The sequence below is a fragment of the Osmia bicornis genome, chromosome 4 (assembly GCF_907164935.1).
Source record: "Osmia bicornis bicornis chromosome 4, iOsmBic2.1, whole genome shotgun sequence".
In the NCBI taxonomy this organism is placed as follows: domain Eukaryota; kingdom Metazoa; phylum Arthropoda; class Insecta; order Hymenoptera; family Megachilidae; genus Osmia; species Osmia bicornis.
In genome coordinates, this window is record NC_060219.1 from 5,161,786 (window position 1) to 5,181,005 (window position 19,220).

The 19,220-nt window shown below is 39.8% G+C and overlaps 1 protein-coding gene across 10 annotated transcripts in view; it reads right to left on the reverse strand.

The window, feature by feature from the left end:
* The window catches only part of LOC114879544 (nucleolysin TIAR), a 354,927-nt gene that overhangs the window by 63,109 nt on the left and 272,598 nt on the right, over positions 1 to 19,220 (reverse strand). For all 10 annotated transcript variants that reach the window (XM_029194561.2, XM_046285332.1, XM_029194552.2 and 7 more), the window contains one exon: positions 18,113 to 18,200. In XM_029194561.2, coding sequence (XP_029050394.1) covers positions 18,113 to 18,200 — 88 coding nt within the window. The remainder of the gene's footprint in view (positions 1 to 18,112; positions 18,201 to 19,220) is intronic.

The following is a 19,220-nucleotide window of genomic DNA, read 5'->3' on the forward strand; positions in this document are numbered from 1 at the left end:
CGGTCGGTGTCGGTGACCAAGATGCCACCCCTTCCTTCTTGCGCTTCAAAGCCTCGAAAGTGCTTCACGCTCCTTGATATTGTGTTCCATTACTCGATGAAACGAGAACTACCGGTTAAATCGCATCGATCATCGATCTTCCCTCGCTGTTACTCCAATTTTAATTAAATAATAAATTTTGCAAAATTTGGTCAAGAACGCCGAAGGCTTTTTTCGCTCCGTAAAAAAGTGAAAAGAAAGAGAAACATGGACTCTTTTTTCCTCCCGTTTGTTTGATCTTTCTGGAGGTCTTCTCCAAAGAAAAATGAATCCAGAGCCCGTTTCCGTGGAGGTTCATTTTTCCTTGCGCATTCGGATTAAAAAATCTATTATTTATGCATCTTCCATCTACCAATATCTTTGCATTCAACCGAGATCCTTCTTAAATTCTTCAATAGAACCGGAAGTCGTATGTTCATCAAGTAACATATTTCCTTCTCAAAGAAATTGAAAAATAAATACTTTATGTTATTGGATATTAAAAATCTGCATTTATGGTGCATTGATTTGAATTTCATTTAAATTTCATTAATATCAAATAGAAGGTTATTGATGAAAATCTAAAATTGCTTTTCGATGAAAAGAAACAGTTTCCGGGGGGACGAAAATCCCGAAGACAGGGCGTTTCAAGCACAATCGGTAGCAAGAGCCAAAGTAAATCTCCCAACTCGCAACCCTGTAATATCGCGAACGAGGTAGTAGATTCTTTTCCTTTTTTTTTTTTTTTTTGGCAAATCAGCATGTGTTTACACGACGCCCTAGCTATTCGTTCTGAAGAGGCATAAATGTCGCGAGGCAGATTGGAAATGCTGCCAAGGGAGAAAGGCAGGCGTCTATGTACCCGAGAGCACAAAGGCAGAGGGTGACTCTTAACGGAAGAAAGGTACGGTTTATTGAAACAAACCAGAATCGAGGGTCGTGAGAGGGTAAGGATCGGGACTTGGGCTGGTAGTTTTACTCTCTAGAGATTCGCATTCGTTCGACGTTGTTTCTAAATCTCTCGCGAACCCTTGTTCAAAAGCCTCGTGTAGCCTGCATGTCGTTATCCTACGTGTAGCAGAGGGAATCGAATGAGAAAAAGAAAAGAAGAGGAGAAAAAAAAAAGAAACGAATCGTGACAAATTCGCTACAAACCGGTAGATAGCGTAGCCACGATTCACCGTTCGTCATATTTCAACGAGAATCGACTCGGGAATAAAAATATTCCCGTTTGTAAGGAATGGAACATCCAGGCTGGAATGAGAAACGGAAACGATTGACTTATCAAAAATCAATGCATATCGCTCTGAAAGAAACGCTGGCAAATGGAACCTCTTGTTATGAATCAAGCGTTCATTTAAACTTCAAAATTTCACGTTACGTTTTAAAAAATTCCATCGAAAATAAAAAAAATTCTATCCATTCCTGATATAATTTTATAGAACACACAGATCTCCATGTGTAATCAAGATAAAAACAACCTTACTTACAGAATGATCAGATATATTAATCCCATTTTTGCTGACTCTATTCCACCATATTTTTCAATCTCTCGACGAAGCATTTCAAAATGAAAAAAGAACCGAAACAAAAGTGGGGGAGGAAAAGGGAAGAGCATCAGCTATCCATAGCAACGTTAAATCATTACGAAATGAACGTTTTCATTCTGCGCTATCCTCCGACACCCCTCTTTTTACAGAGGAAATAACGAAGAAATCGGAACGGTGAAATTTATAGCCACACGGCAGTTAAGCTTAACAAGGTGACCATCGCGATTTCGATCTGGAAACGTTCCGTTATACCCGTGAATCGTTCTTTCTCGCCACGGGGTATCGACATACAGGCCGAGGCGTCCGATACCCATGTAACAATTAGAATTGCGGCTGAGTTTGGGGTTGACCGCGACAAAGCGTGCACCAGCGAAGTATTGAGCCGTGTATTTCACGGATCCCCCTTGTCCCTCGGTACCGTTGCCATTCAACCATCCCTCTAACACACACCCACCTAACACACGTATGGCTACTAATACAATCGCGAAAGCAGCAGCCCTTGCCTGCTCTTTCCATGAACGGACAGTTCGTACAGGTATACAGCGTTATATCTATGCCTCGTCGATCGTACGTTCAGACTGATCTACACCGACATGGGCTGAAACCAATACTGGTCCTGAATCGAGGGACTGGAACGACCCACCCTCGTTTGCGAACAGATTGGCCCCAGCCAGTGTTCCGCGTTACGAATACACGAAAACACTCAAATGCTTTAGAAATCGAAGGATCTGTGAGGCCGACAAAACGGTGCTCAACGCGACCGTTCATCTAACCATTTTCAATGGATTCACACTTTTTTGAGATTTTAATTATAAAGGAATTACCATAGAAAATTTAAAAAAAAATTCATTTACTGTGAGCATAGTTTTACATGGAAAATAAACGTTGCAAGGTGTATGTAAAATTAGATGAAACAGTGGCTTGATGAGAACGGTGTTCGGTTAATAAGTCGGTAGCTAACCGAGCTGAGAGAAAGGGTGGTAGGATATATATTCATCGGCTTCTTGTGTTGAAAATAAATCTCACGCATGAATTAAATACACCCTGGTAAGGGGTGAGAAAGAAAAAGAGGGGAAAAGAGTGAGAGATTAATTTATTATGCTCTCGTAGGAATGAAACACGCCGTACATTGTAAACGGGCTCACTTATACCACGGCCTCGTGTGCAACATACTTTTATAAATAGAAAAATCCATTAATTCGTTACAAAGTCGCGTATTTCCAACAAAAAACCTTTCGAAGAATACGTAACGTTCTTGTAATATTCATTGTCGCCCGAGTGCAACGCAGTTTTTGCGATAAATACAACAATGCTTCGACAATTTTTAATATAAAAAATTTAACGTTCCACTTCCGCGGCTCTTGACGAACGTTTTCAATGCTGAATACAATATGATTTTCCGGGATTATTATATTCTTTGTTTATTAATTAAAGTGAGCCTTAAACTTTTTATTATTCATTATCAAAGTTATTATGATTAGTAAATAAGAGTAATTAAAATTAATGAAGTGTTAATATCAACACTATTCATTTTTCCTATTGTATGTAAAATTTCCCAACTACATTTGATTCTTTTGGTACCAGCCGTGTTTCCCTATGAACTCCCTGTACTTCTGACGATTCAAACGAGAATGAATAATGAATCGCCAAGGATTCCCTTATTTATGCGGTCGATTCAGACCCACGGTGTCTGGCATTACGATCTCTAACAACTACAGTCACGAAACTTGCGTTTCATCTTTCTCTGCTACCATCTATTCCCCCCTTTTCTTTCATCCACGATTCGCAGGACAATTTGTTCTCTAGTAAATTTTCAAGAGTACGTTTGTCACGCTATAAATACGATCGAATTACAGGAATATGTACGCTTTCTATTCGAACCGATTATACCGAGCCAATATTACCCAATAGAATGTATGATCATAAGCGAAACGCCTATACATTCGCGTGTAGTGGTATGTACGTACATGCATGATATTGAAACTGCTGAATGCATATGTATGCACTATGTATCTGGAGGGAATGACTTTCCAGATGTACATATCGTATGTTAAACAGCACCGAGTCGGAGATAATCTTATAATTCCTTGAACATTTCCAATAAAATAGATAAATAACGCGCTGCACTTTGCGCGTCCATTAACATTTCGATTACTGTGGCGAGGGTGAGCCTGGACGTTGCACAATCTTATTATAAGATTCTAAAATTTCACAATTCCAAAATTCCAGAATTACAAAATTTGAAAATTTCAGATTTTCAAAATTTAGAAATCCAGCACTTAAGAATTTGAGAGTTCGAAAATTTCAGAATTACCACTAATTGCTTTCATGGGAATTACATATGTAGATGACGAAAAGTCAAAGAAAAAAATAGTAGCGCATCGAATGTGAAAGGGTAGCTACCACAGTATCCACGTGGTCCAATGTAGCCGCGCGTATAATACGAGGAACGTTTACGACCCGAAATTCCGACAAAGACCTGGTCGAAATTTCGTTGTGCAAGGCTGCACGACGAGCCATCCACAGCCACGTCCACATCCATATTCATGCGGATCGTGGCTGGTATGCAAATAACAGTATAGGTTAAAACGCACTGCTGGGTGGCTGCGAAGGCAAAAGTTAGAGGGGTGAAAAAAAGAGCGAGAGAGAGAAGGGAAACAGACAGGATATGGGTGACGGGATTTTTCAAAATGTGGAAACTAATATCACGATCTTGCGAGCTTCTTGACTGGCGAGACTTGCAGCTTCTGCTTGCCATCGCGTCTCATCGCTACGGAATATTCTGTATCCTCTTTCGACCCAGCTTCTTTCTTTACCTTATCCTATCCGCTTCCACATCATCGTTCTCGTCGCTCGTTCACCCATGCCACGCTTTTATGTGTCCTATACATGTGTGTATGTGTCTGTGTCTATGTGCTACTCGTATATACCAAAGGGATGTGAATAACGTGCAGCCTAGCTGACAGGTACGGGTATCTATATAGCTTGGCCACGATTCACGGTACACCGACTATCATCGGACCGCCTGCGTCGGCAAGAGAGAGCTTTCTTTATTAAAGCTCGACGGAGTGACCAAAATATGAGTTTATATCAACCCTCCGACCTTTCTCCACCGTTTTACCCTTCTAATGACGCTTCCGTAATCTTTCACTCGGCCAGCTGAGAAAAGACAAGTGTTTCAAGGATTTCATTTGCGAATCAGCGATGCTGTCATGAATAATTCTACTGATGATTATTAATATTTCATTGGTAATATGATGGAGATAAAATGAAGACGATTAAAAAATATGCATCATAAAAAATTTTAATAGAACATATTTCAAGCAGAATGTCAATTTTATTCAGAAATTTTAGAGGATATTTTTTGCAGAGTAAAGAATAGTTTCATAAGGATGAATACAATTAATGAGAAGTGTATTAGTAAAGGTGTGTGCTTTGGAAAACAAGCATAAATTCGATATCGTTTGCAAAGCGTTTCTTCATCATATTATCAACAGCATGCACGGGTCCCGCAACACTTTCAGATAATAAAGCATATTTCTATGGAACTCTAGGGAATTATAGAAGCGTTATGGTTAAACAACTCACTGAACAAATGGTGCTCCAGAGACTATCGATTTTTAATCGACTTCGCGGTGTTTTCAAAAACCTAACCAAATTGTCAAGTATAAAATACATCGACTCTATTCAGTTCCATTAATTAAGAACCGAGGATTGTATCACTTGCTGTAAATTACTATAATACGATTAAAACATTGATAACATTATTTACATACATTCTTTTTCAAAAAATTATTCCATAAAGAATATGTGAAAATAATTTTTATACTTTACCACTTTTTGATAACAGTGGTACTAATTTTATTAAAATTTTTTATACAGCTAAATACTAATTTTATAATTATTAAAGCGGTAATGCAAATGCATTTCAATGAATTGCTAAATGATTCTTAAACCATCGCATTATGAATCAGGTTTTAAAACTCATTTAATGCAATGAAATATCCTTTGAAAAATTTATGTTATGATTTTTCAATTCTACCAAAAATATTTGTTTGAATTTTAAGAACTAGCCACTTGAAACCCTACGAATTATGCTAACAATAATTGTATTTTTAATTTATTTTAATTATTACTTCATAATTTAAAGTTTAATTTTCCATCTCGCTGTATTTACAACTCGCATTCCCAACGTACCAAATCAACAGCGAAGAGAGAGAGAGAGAAAAAAAGAGGAAAATTTGCGAACCATTCTCGTCAGGAACCGCAGGAAACCTAAAAGTTCACGCGAATAGGTCAGCCCTTAATATCCTGGCTCCTTCAACCGGTTTCCGCAACTTTGACTGCAGACACCCACCTTTTCACAAGGTTCACTCACAAACGCGCACACACACATAAAAAGCGTACACTTCGAAAATCCAAGCTAACTCCCTGGCATTCTATCTTTCTTCTCCATCTACCTTCACCCTCGTTCATCGTTTTCTCATCCCTCCCAGAAAATCTCGACCTCCTTCTTTTGCTTGGTTTTTAGAGGTCCGAGTTGCAACCATTCTACTTTCAAGGCTCTTCCTGGGCGATAGGTGGCCCGGGAGACGTGGAAAGGAAGGGGGCCAACGTCCAAGAAGAGTCTTTTCAAATCCCTCGGCATTTAAATATTCCTACTAATTCTACCACCACCACCATCACCACCACCACCACCACCACCACCACTACTACCCCTTCGGCCCGTTGAGTTTCGACCTACCACCAAGCCCTGGAGCTACCCTTGCTCGACCAACGAACCGACACGAATCGCGGTTGTATTCAAAGAGCTATCCCCACCATCGTCTCTTTCTCCTTCCATCAGAGCACGTCTCCAACATGGATGTAAATGTACGGTAACACACAGAGAGAGGCGGCAGTCACCCCCAGCCTCGCGGCTTTCTCCTCTGTCCCTTTGGCTAGGCTGCTCGATCTACCCTGTACAGTAGTCCTGGCTGGGTACAGTTGCACAGAGAGGTGTGCGTTATTGGGGAAAGGCAGTTTCATAGAAAGGCCGCCAGTTTCTGGGTCTGCATCGTTTTACGCGTTGCCTCCCGATCGTGAATACACCACCGACCCGACCCGCCACGCCGTCGCTGCCTTTATCTGTTCCTCTGGCTGCTGCGCTCATTCCGCATCCCTTTCGACGGACCTCTTTGTTCGAGCCAGCTGGCCAAGCATCCGTTCACGTCCGGCAAGAGCTGTTCCTACTTCTTTCTCGACGCGTACACGAGCCACCGCGTTCGATCCGCTCGACGGACGGCCACGATTTTCGATGCGCTAATGCAAAAAGTTGCCAATTGAACATCGCGTCCTCTTTCGCCACGGCTATACACCTCTCTGTCCTACCTCTTTTTACCCGGCTCGACGTTGTAATTACGATTGAAAGTATGTATGTATATCGACGAATCATCTGTTACGTTTCCTTTTAACGGGCTGGACATATTGCGCCCGTTACAAGAACGACGCTTTATTACTTGCCTTTTCCAAATAGGATTGCTTGCTTTGAGGCTTTCCTCGATTCTATCGTCATGCTTTAACATTCGTCTTCTATACCCTAATATTTTTATTTCTCTTCTAATATCAGCGTTGGAACTTGCTAGTATTTATTTGGGAATAAGGAAAGTTATTTGCCATTTTCTTCCCTTCTTATTTTTATCACAGATAATTCAGCGATATTTTATCTAATTATACTCATATTTCCATCCATTTATTTCTACACGATCACTATATATGTATATATAATCGTGCGTGTTCTTTCAATAAATATTGACCAATCTTAGACAGTCCCACCAGGCCATTCACTGTTGCCGCAGTTTATTCTGCCGCATTATTAAGTGCATCAATTTTTCGCGACCCTCTGCGAATCTCACGAATTCCTGTAAGCAATCGACCGTAAGGAGAAGGGATCAATCCTCATCCTTCCGGACAAAGAATCGCCTCGAGGGGTACACAATACCGCGCCAGGATTGTGCCACACCGAAGAACGTTATTCACCGGATCGATGTTGATTACCTGCTTCTCAGCCCAGACAAATCGCCGCCGATACATCGAGCGGAATTAGTAAACTGTTCCTTTCCATTGTGTCTCTTTGCCAACAGTATGAAAACCGTGAAGGTATGTACTTTGCGCTAACGTACTTAATCTCATTAAATTTATTAGATGGACGTGTCTGATCATTATTTTTGAAATTTTTAAGCATTTTGATAATTAATTAAAATGTAAGATTTTATAAGACGATTCTTCTAAATCTACCTTCTAATGGTCTTACCCAGGACCTACCTCCTAGCGGCCTTACCATCGGATCTACCCCCTTGTAGACCTACTAAAAATGACAGAATTAAATCCTCCCATATTCCCATGTAGAAATAATTAAGCCAGCTCACAACCTAATTCAGACCCAATACAAAACCTAATTATAATTCTGGACTAAATCAACCAACGTACCAACTCATACACTAGTTAGAACTTAACATACCTCACATCCCTATTCATATTTCAACTAATATCATTGACACCTCCCAAGAACACGAAGAGTCGAGTACGCAACAGCGTGTGAATATTGCTGTCACGATTCATATGTCTGTTAACGGTGGATAGCCACGAGGAACCCTCGAAATCTAGGAGGGACTCATGGCAACGAGAGGAATGCTTTTCCAGGTCGTAGAATATCTGGCAAACTGAGCCGAATTGAAAGTAGCTCCGTGGAAGAAACCGTGAAACGTTGGATTGGGGTAGACTGAAGAAGGGTTAGAGAAGCCAAGTGGGGAAAAGGGTGGGCACATATCATTGTGCCGTCGAGTGGCTTGAATATTTTAGTTGGACAACAAGTGCTTGGACTCAGTGTCGATACGCTTTCACTTCGAAGGTAGTACTTTTCCTTACTTGGTCCTATCTCGGGGTACGGGTGGTGGACGAGCTAGCTTACCTTCTTAGTCTTACTCTCTGCCTACGTTTTCTTTTTTACTTTCTCCTATTTACACCTGCCGTACTACGAAACGAGGCAGGAACAGCATGGCGGTACAAGAGGGCTGCTAGAACAAGAGAGGAAGTCGTGGATGGGTTACAAGCGGAACCGACACGGCGAAACGGAGAGACCGAGAGGAATAAAAAGAAGGAACGTGCTTGAAAAGCCTACCCGTGAAAGAGTTTGCGTTATAAGCGCACACTTTTCTAACCTAATGAGCAAAATACTACTCTATACCTTCAGCTCTGGCTTGGCCCGTTAACTGCCCTCGCGTTTCTTCATTTTCAAACGTCTAAACGATATAATTCACAGCTTATTAACGTATTATCTGATTATATTCAATGTAACGTGATATGATTATCGAAAATAAAATAGTAGAAAAGAATGTTATTCGTTGTACATTCCTCGAAAAAGAACAATTTCAGTATCGAACCGCTCGCCATTGGTACAAATTCCCTCGGCAAAAGAATTAAAACTGTTACTACAAAACGCAAACACTAAAGCATGAAATAAAATCCTCTTAATTTGTAACGGAATAACAGCACCGTCGTCATTCGGAATGCGAAAGAAGGAAGCGATGTATCGTGGCCATTTCCGAAAATGCAGTTGAACTCGTTCGTTCAGCAAGGCAACGTGAGCGGGAAGCAAATTAAGAAGGTAGAAAAAAGACAAGGAGGAAAAAAGAAAGAAGAGGGGGAGAGAATGAAGAAAAAAAGAACATAGTAAAACTAAAAGCTCCGAGACAAGAATCGCGCGTAACATTGATTTCACCGGGGTTCGACTTCTGGCAAATAAGATATTGAGCTTCAAAGCGGGACTCGTACGTGGGCTGTTTTTGGATGTTCCACGACCCCATCTTCTCCGTCTTCTTCTTCTTCTCCTCTATCTCGGTGCACAGGGTAACGGGAGTAGCCCGGAGATCCTTAGCAGGGTTTACAAAGAGAATGCACAATGCGACCTCTTGCTAACATCTTTCCGTCCCCTGTTTTCCTTTTACCAGGCCTGTCTCTCTCTTCGACTAACTAAACACACACCTTAGCAGCCCTCTTCCTGGTCGCTCGATATTTCAGACTCTAAGCATAATTTTAGCCCCGTTGGACTACGGGATTCTTACGTGGTGACGGAGAGCTAGCTCTCCTCATTGAAATTTCATACCCGTTGACCTACCTACCCAAACCCTTTACCTCGGACATGCCTGGAACGCCGTCAAACGTCTCGAAAATCTTCCCACCCGAACAGTGAACCCATTGCGCCACAATGTTTACATCGAATCTTTCGATGAATATTACCAAAATGATCACTCGACACAGATGATGTGCGTCACTTGGCAAGCTGCTGGCTACCTACTCGACGATAAACTAGGAAGAGTCTACCAAGCAGACAATTACGAATGCGGTGGGTAGGTACGTTAAAGGTGGTCATAACTATGTCACCGTTTGGTTGGACCAAATTCTCTTTGACTATTTGCCGAGAAACGAAGTGGTGGTCGTGGCCGAGGGAAAGAGAAGGAGAGAGCTCTGGGGAGAGGTAGAGAGATGACCGGGTGGGGGACGGGGGGCGAGGGTAAGTTTACGGGGTCAGTTTGTCGAGAGGCGGCCGTGGGGTTGAGAGCAACGAGTTGGCCGGTCGTAGGCGAAGTCAGGGAGCAAAGAGGAAAGGGTAGGTGGTGGCGATGCAGGGTACCGGGAGGTAAGAGAGGTAAGATTTAAACCCTGACAACGTCTCAAGTCCGAGTGCACCGGTCGTTCGGTAGATTCGGGCGCCTCGGCGACCGGCTACTATTACTACTATAACCCAGCCAACCACCGAGATCTGCCCTGGAATCCCCGGACGTTCGGAACGGAGGCAAAGGACACCCCTCCCAGTCTCCAGGATTTTAAGTGCCTACCACCGAACCAGCGAGCCGCATTATTCGTCGACTTCCTTGAATCATTTCACGGAATATCACCCTCCACCGCTGCCTTCTATTACCCGTGTGACCATCACCGAGTTCCGCTCCTTATACGCGGTTCTATGTTACAAGAGAAGTCAAGCTATTGTTATTTTCATCGAAAACAGATATTACTTTCTACAACTTTTCGAATTTCCATCGCGTTGATGCTTTTTGATTGATACGTCTATGTTTTCCAAACATTGCAGTTTATGTGTCTGATTCTTAAAAAAATTCTTTTTTTACCCATCTGTGTTTTTGTGAATGTATGCAAGGTAATAATTAGAGCATTCGTTAAATGGCTATCTGAACTCTCTGAGGATAACATCTATATCGTTGGACGAATGGATCAGAGATTTCTCTCGCAGGATGACTGATCTATGAATTTCAACCACTAACCAGAACTCAAGACTATAAATTCACTTCGTAAACCGTGGCAGGAAGTCGCAAACCATTCAGAGAAGTAGGAGAAGCTCTAAGAACGAGCTAGAGGGTGAAGATGGAGGGTTGCCTCTTAGTAGAGGAACGAGTGATAATCTTAAAGGGTAATAAATCAAGTGACTGCACATTCGCAACATTCCCAGCTGTATAAATCCACGGGGAACCATACAAGATGCTTCTTGTGAATTGTTGATTATATTAATCTGACATTATATTAAGTGATTCCATGAGTAATGTCCTCGTTCATCTCGGACAAAGCAAACAAGCTGACGACAAAGTATCTTACATTTTTTTAATTGTTCAATTTGAAAAATTTCAATTAGTAATATTTGTTTATATTTTATATTATGAATTTAATTGTTACAATTATTTCGGTCCTCGTCAATTAAACAAATTCAATAGAAATTGCAATATAAATGCACGAAAGAATAAAAAGAAGTGTAAATTGATGTTCACAAAATAAAAAAAGAGAAATTGATTTCCACGCGTAAGAATTTTTTAATAGATTCGTGATAAATGATTTGTCACGATTGTTGCTTAGAATCGATATTATTTTGAGGCAGAGGATAAAATGTGTTGACAGTTAAATAGCAGTTGGGTCGGTATGAGAAATACTGGAATGCTTTGGGATAGCCAATAAGAGGATAAGTAAGTACGCAGCCAGCGAAAGCTCCGTAAGTAATAATTCTCTTCCACCCTCGAAATTCGATATCCGATGGGGTAAGCTATTTCGTCGGATTTTGCTTTGATCCTTCGTCCACTTTAGGGTTTGCTTCCAGCACAGGGGCTGACATGTGCATTGGCAAACGAAGAAAACCGAGACCGTTCGACTTCAAGGGAAATTATAGGAAATTTAAGAACCGAGAAGAATTTAGGAACGAGAAAAAGGACGGAAATTCACGAATATTATTTATTTAATATTGCAAATAATAACCTAAGATTGATATTTAAATATTATTCTTTGCTTTTCCTCCTTTTATTTCAAATTTTAACCAAGAAAAGAATAAATTAAAAATCTGTCTCTACTGAACACCGCGAACCACCGGTGGTACTCAGCGTGTTAAATAATTCATTCTTTCAATTCCAAATCGCTCTAATTATCGGATATGTTCCCCAAACATCAGTATATATTCATCATCCAGCCTATTGTATCTGCTAATTGATAAGTTAGTCCCCGAACTTGTTTAACCTGAATGAGAATTCATATTTAATTCCGTACAATAGCAACAACGTAAGCATTGAATAGAATCGCCAGCCGGTTTCTGAATTTTCAAACGAAATACGACCTTTATTATCATTTCCCGGTGCCGCAGCTGCATAACATAATAGTCGTTGGAGAAGAAAAATCGTTTCTAAAGCGATTTTCCGCGCCGGCACAATGGCGATTGAAATAGCTCAATTAAAACGATAGAATGTATCTCTGTGTGTATATATTGTATATAGATATTCGTCGCGATACTTCGAAACGGAAAAGTCCCAAGGTGTATCGGTGCAATTAAAAAACTTCGATCGGTCGAAACTATCGAGTGGCGCTCATCAATTGTTCGCCTCGATTCGGGGGAGGAATAAGAAAAAGAAAGAAGCAACGGGTCAAAAGTGGGGGGGTTATAGGAAGAAGTAACACAAGGAAAAGGAGACAGTAAAGGCTGAATTATTATGTCCGGACATTACAATTGAAGTGGTCGTATCCCTTGGCTCTATCTCGCCGATAGCACGCGAAAGTTGTTCGTACTTTTACGGATAAAGATCTCGAACAGAGAAGTACGGTCGTTTGCAAACTAATCGAGCCGTCGCTTTTCCTTACAGGGTGTCGAAACTTTCCAAGGCTGTCAACTTTTCCTCGAAACCGCCCTTTACTTTCTTCCATCTTCCCCGTCCATCGTTTTTGCACGCCCTTTCTCTGTAACGACAGCGACGATCTGCGAAAGTGAAGCAGGGTCGCAAGATTCTTTCCTTCTTCTTCTTCCTCTTTTTTTTTCCCTCCCTTCCTCTTTCTTTTTATCTTTTGTCCTCGATGCTTCTGTTTCTTTACGTGTGCCAAGAAACAGCAGTTGTATTCGGCGCTACTTTAAGGAGAACATTTGAAAAGCGTTTTCCGCGTTACTACCACCCGCAACCTCCCTTAACCTCCGCTGTTATTTCTGGAGCAGAGGGTCGATAGGAGAGTAAAAATATTATTCCATCGTCGTACGTGCATAAATTTTCCTCCTGTCGCCGGGAGTGGTTTTCAGAAAGGGGGAAAAAAAAAAAGAGAAAATTGTTCCGAGAGTGGAGAGAAAAATCGAACTGTGTTACTTAAACGCTGTTGATAGAATTAATTTTTTGCATATTTCTTGCCACGTAATGGAAAGACGCTATTTTTTATTAGGAGCACTAATGTCAGCTGCACATGTCTGGTTTTTTTTCATCACACTTTAAGCTTCAAATTAATGTACCATAAATTTCACCTGACGGTACTTTTATGTCATGAAATTGTATTAGATTTTTTATTCAGCAAGCAATTATATTAAAAGACCATCAGCCTTTTGTATAAAAGGCTACATAAGTGGAGTCGTTTTTATGGTGTTTCAAATTTCGAAACAATATATCATAATTGCCATTTCATGGTACTTTTGTGTGATGAAATGATGTTAGACGTCTCATGTGTCAAAATCAGCCAGGAAGATAATAAACGATGTCAATGACGAAGAGAAAGAATCACACATGTTAGGTTCGCTAAATTCAGAGCAGCCGAACATAACTTCGTTAAGTGTTAAAGTTAGGAGGTAAGGCGTTGCAGTTAAACCGCGTTTCAATTAACACGTACATCAGTTACACGAAAGCGAAGGTACGCTATAGAAAGGGGGTCGAAACGAGCTCGGATAGTTGGTCGAGGGCCGTGTATTTTGGGCAATCCGGTACAGCGTTAGGCCGTTAATATCGCAGCTTGATCTCAGGCCGGGAGAAGCAAAGCTCGCTTTCAGGTTTAAATGGCGGCTAAGTAAGCTTTACTCCTCTCGCTCTTCACCCTTAACCACCCTTCGCCGTTACGTGGGACCGACTAATACGTATAACTGTACCTTGCGGTTGCCAGCACCATCCGATGCATAGACAAATACCAACGCGGAAAGCCGACGAATATCATTCTTCTCTCTCTCCTTCTATCCGTGTTTTCCTCTTCGACTTATACCTACACCGGATTCTAACTTATAATACACGACGGGGTCGTTAGCGTCAGTTTCCTTCTTGGCTGTGATTAGCCTTTCCAACATGCTACTTCGCCAACTCGGCCGCGCCGTGTACGCGGAAAATAAGGAGACAGAAACCGGAAGGAAGGCACGTGACGTCGATACGGTCTCGCGAGGTCGCGGAAAAGTATAACGAGCAATGGCCGACGTGTCCCTTGAGCAACCATGAAACACATTGACCTGCGCGAGATTTCGTTATTAATATTTAACCGCGCCGGAAAGATTAAAAAGTTTCAGGAATTTTAATATACCCACCACCCTCCGGGGAGTCGTTTCAACGCGGAGACCACTGCCAGACGAGCACAAGCCGAGTTACCCTAAGGTACCGCGGATAAATAATACCGATGTAACTAGGGATGATAACTCGATTTCAAACTTATTTGCATCTTATTTTACAGTTTGCTTCGTAATGCTGGGATAAAATACAAGCTATGAATTTCGATAACAATTATCGGGGAGAATGTTGCGGAACTACACCTTTCATTCGTAATAAAATTATACAGGACGCAAGATAGCAAATTTGCAATATTACATAATTTTACATTAAATAATTTTCTATGATAAGATAAACCTTGGGAAATTTGTATATTATTATGTTTCTTTCAGAACTCTAATTACATTGCAATTAAATTGAAAACAATTTCTAACAGATGTTTATGTTACGAGTCGAACACAAATTACAAGAAGTCGGTTACAGATTGAACTCGTTATATTAATTAAACAGCGAATGAAAGGCGTGATCTAAGTTGCATAACTATAGTATAGTTTCAGTGAATCTTTCCACCTGAACAAGCGCGTAACTTTCTTGGCAACGGGACGATATTAATTGGATACATCGTCGCTAACTTTCGCGATGGTAACAAGCGTGGAACGACCATAAAATGGCATTCAAGGGAGTGATACGTAACGACAAACGATGAAGTAACATCCCTCTATCATTCTTTTCACCCTCCAGTTTCCGTAACATTACTCTTTCCCTTTCTTCTATCAAATTTTTTTTCTACGTTATGAAATAATATTTTAAATATACGCAAATCAAATTTCGTTACAATTTCGTAACTTACAATATATTATATATTAGCTGTCATACTTTAATTTTATTACAATTATTGCTTAAATGACCATCATTACCCATTTCACCCTCTCTAATTAATCAGAAGCATTTACTACCCCGTGTACCGTAAGGAAAGCGTTTTCGACTGAGGCTGGTCAAGGAAAAGCGTGCACCGTTAGCAGAGAAAAAGGAATTCGATGGCGGTGGGTGCATAGAGAGAGGCAAGAAGGCCGCAGGGGGCGAGGGTAGGTCGGTTCAGGGGTTGAGGAGGCGTACGGGTGGCGTCGAGGAAAACAAAATAAAAGGGGAAAACCGCTGGCAATTTTTCACTAGCTTTTTTAACCGTGGCTTAGGTACTCGTAGAGCGAGTTTGAATCGATTTTTCCAGGAGCGGGGAGGAGGAACGGGAAGGGGTGGCGATGGTACCATTTTTCTGCCGTCTCCTTGTGCCAAGCGATGCGAACTGTACCTACTTTCAGCTGTTTCGTCGGCAAACGCGAATGTCACACTAAGTTCGGATTTTAGATCGAACTCCGAGATCCTGGAACTTACCGCTGGATTTTCCTGTCAAACGAATGCTTTGCTCGATACGCGGGGATTTCGGAGATTAAGAGCGCCGAGAAACGTCCGGGTTTAAACGATCCACCACTTACTTTCCCTCCGTTTTTGACGGTGATACGTTGCGCGCATAGAAAAACCCTGCTCCATGACCAGACTTTTGTATACCGACGCTCAAAAATTTCCTCTATTATTTGCTTTTTTCAATGGTACAAATTTCTTTTGATACGCACACATTGCAAATATAACAATCATTGCAATAATAAAATGTTTTGTTCTACATACTGTGAATCGTTCGTGTAACAATTATTGCGGTGATGGCCACACCAGTGTTAAAGAGCTATCATCACGATAAAACCAAAATTTTGCCTTTTCTCGTGTATTTAAAACGTAAACGTTTCGATCAATACTAGCCCGTCATTTCGATGTTGAAATATCAGCGAACAGTTGATATCATTTACGATTCAGACTCGAAATCCCGACTCCTAGTTGAATATAATATTTCATGCAGGCGCGATAACAAAATACACACTTCGACAAATAGGATTTTACCAATGAAAGCCTGCTGAATATTTAAACAGTCGCACGAGGGAGAGAGATGGAAAAAAAGCATTTCATCCCGTGATAATAAATTACAAATACGCGTGACATCGAGACTGCCATTTAGATTTTACATATGGTTGTTCATAACAACGTATGGCTCGTATATTTTTCCTTTTTTTTTTCTTTTCAAGCTATTAAATATCAGGAAACGACTGTCGTTCGCGACTAATATTAATTGCCGCGCCGTCCTTATTTAATGATCCTATTTGTCTAATTATAAATGGTACTACCAAGTATCTGAAGGTGCAATTAAATGTTATCAAAATAATTTAATGGTTATTAGAATTATTTGAACGGACTATTGTTGAAGTTTAAGCATATTATACAAATTATACAATATAGTAATTGCAATGGTATTAAATTGATTAAATAATATAATTATCGCATAATTAATACCTTAGCTACCACGCTAAATTCACTAAATATCTTTTTCGTGCTGATTTCATTAATAATAAATTAAAAACTAATATAATAAATTTAATTTGGAAATGATTAGTCATTCAGAAAATGAATTATATGGTTGCTAAAGTGTTAATATAAAGCTGGTTCACTTTATAGCGAATTCTCCATAAAATGCATTAATTTTGCTGCAATATTGGCCTCAATGAATTGCCAGCATATGTTATTAATCCTGTTTACATCTGAATATTTTATGTAATCATATATTCCGCCATTATACGTGTCATAATTATATTGTGTAATTTGTATACATTTAAATTTCAAATTCAACTATGTTCGAATAACCTCCTCGAGCCTGTGTATATTAAATTTGTTGTAAATAAAATTATTGTCTAATGGAAGTTCCATTGACTGATTTTGCATGAGAATCAAAATATTAAACTACCTCAAGATTGTTTGATAAATTAAAGGTCCATTTATGAATTAATTAAATGTTTTACATATGAAAATTTCATATTTTTGAAGTTGTTAACACATAAAATATCATTGAAAAATGGCATTATTTCTTTGCAAAATTTGATACTCTTCAACTTCTATATTTTTACCATTTCAAAAATTTTTTGTGATTTTTTCAAATGTTACTAAAAATAAAACGGTACCGAGATTTCGATCAGAGATGTTTCAATTTTCAATCGGTAATAAATCGATATAGCGCATCGATTTATTGATACGATTCATCAGGAAGTCATATTTGCGTGAATTCATCTTCCGATATCGATGGCCGACTTTGAAAGCAGTCGACTCTCAGAATATTATCGTCTTCCCTTTATCGACCCACGAGTCGAGACGAGCTCAAGATATCCAAGCTTTGTAAGTTAGGTAGATCACGGATCATGGGATGATAAACATTATTATAGTTCGCTTCGATGCATCGTGAAACGTTGAATGTTAAGGACTCGTAAAAGTTAGCAACGTGAAGGACAACTTAGGGGTCGTTTATAAGGTACAATATACCCTCGAAACCGATATTGCTTAATAAAATCAAGTATCCAAGTACTATTATCATTTTTTCTTTCATTAAACTGAATTAGAATAATTTAGCAGGAATCGCTGCTACACCTATTTTAATTGAATAAAATACTTTATCTGCTCTGAAATGTGTAAATGAAAGTAATTTAAGATTTGTTTGAATGGAAGGTCATAGAACCCTAGCACGGTTAAGTAATATTACATACTGTTCGCGTAATGTTACGTCAGTGTTCACGTTATACAGTTATATTATCACTCGTATACCACCAAGAGGAGGGTAAGTCGTCTTTAATGAGCGAGATTAAGAGGACTTACGAGATTTCGCCGAAAGGAGCGAAGGCTTCCCTTAAAGTCTGCGTCTCGATCTCCGGGCTCAGATCTCCAACAAATATGTGGTAGTGTTCTGAAAAAGATACAAGTGAAACTGTTAGAAAACATTCTTTAAAAGAAACCAGTTAGTTTAATTAATTCATAAAGTCAAATAGAAATGATCCTAATTAGAATTAAATCCACTAGTCATATGCGATATGTCACAAGTCTGGCGTAATTTTATTACATAAAAGTGTCACTAATTAAAATTTCAGAATAGAAGTTAAAATAACAAGGTAATTGATCGTGATGGACAAAGGGTTGCAGGAAACGTACAAACGAAATGCATTGGTATCAGCTGTAATTTGTATCTGTCGGTATTGTGCGTACATGTATCGCACGTTAACTACAACGGAGTTCGAACCAGGTATCAACCAACGTGTGACATTGCTCGACTACTTAATTAAATTGCTTCCACGTATGAATGCACCGTTGCAGGGGAACAAATGTTGCGTCTACGCAAATCGTATCATTGGCTGATCGAGTGATTCCATTGTTTCTGAGCAGCTTTGTGATTTATAGAGACATTATCCATCATTGTTACAACGATATAATTGAAGCCAAATAAGTACATTCGAAATTCTGCAAATTAAAGTGTTAAAGATATTAAGTTCAATTTACAGAGGTGATGCGAAATGAAATAAAAGAAGATAATGAAAAAAAGCTGTAGTTAATTAACTTTAATTTAGAATTTTAATTTAAAGAATATGTTTCCTTTAGAAATTTGAGTGTCTGATTTTAGTTGGATGCAGGATTCGGTAGATTTCGGCCGTGATTGACCCGATCATCACGGTTCGAGGATTAAAATTGATGAAGCTCGATAAATTTTGTACAGTTGACCCGACGACTTCTGAACTGTTCGTGTTTAATTAAATCGGTGATCAGTCTTCTCTGACAATTCATTATATCGCGTTTATAGAAATTTATAGGTAAAATTGAATACTCGTAATGGAAATTCACTGATTACTCGCGTTGCATGCATATAGAATCGAGCGTTGAAATTATGCGGCTGAAACTAGCATCAGTCAAACGTACCTCTAAACGCATTTAGAGC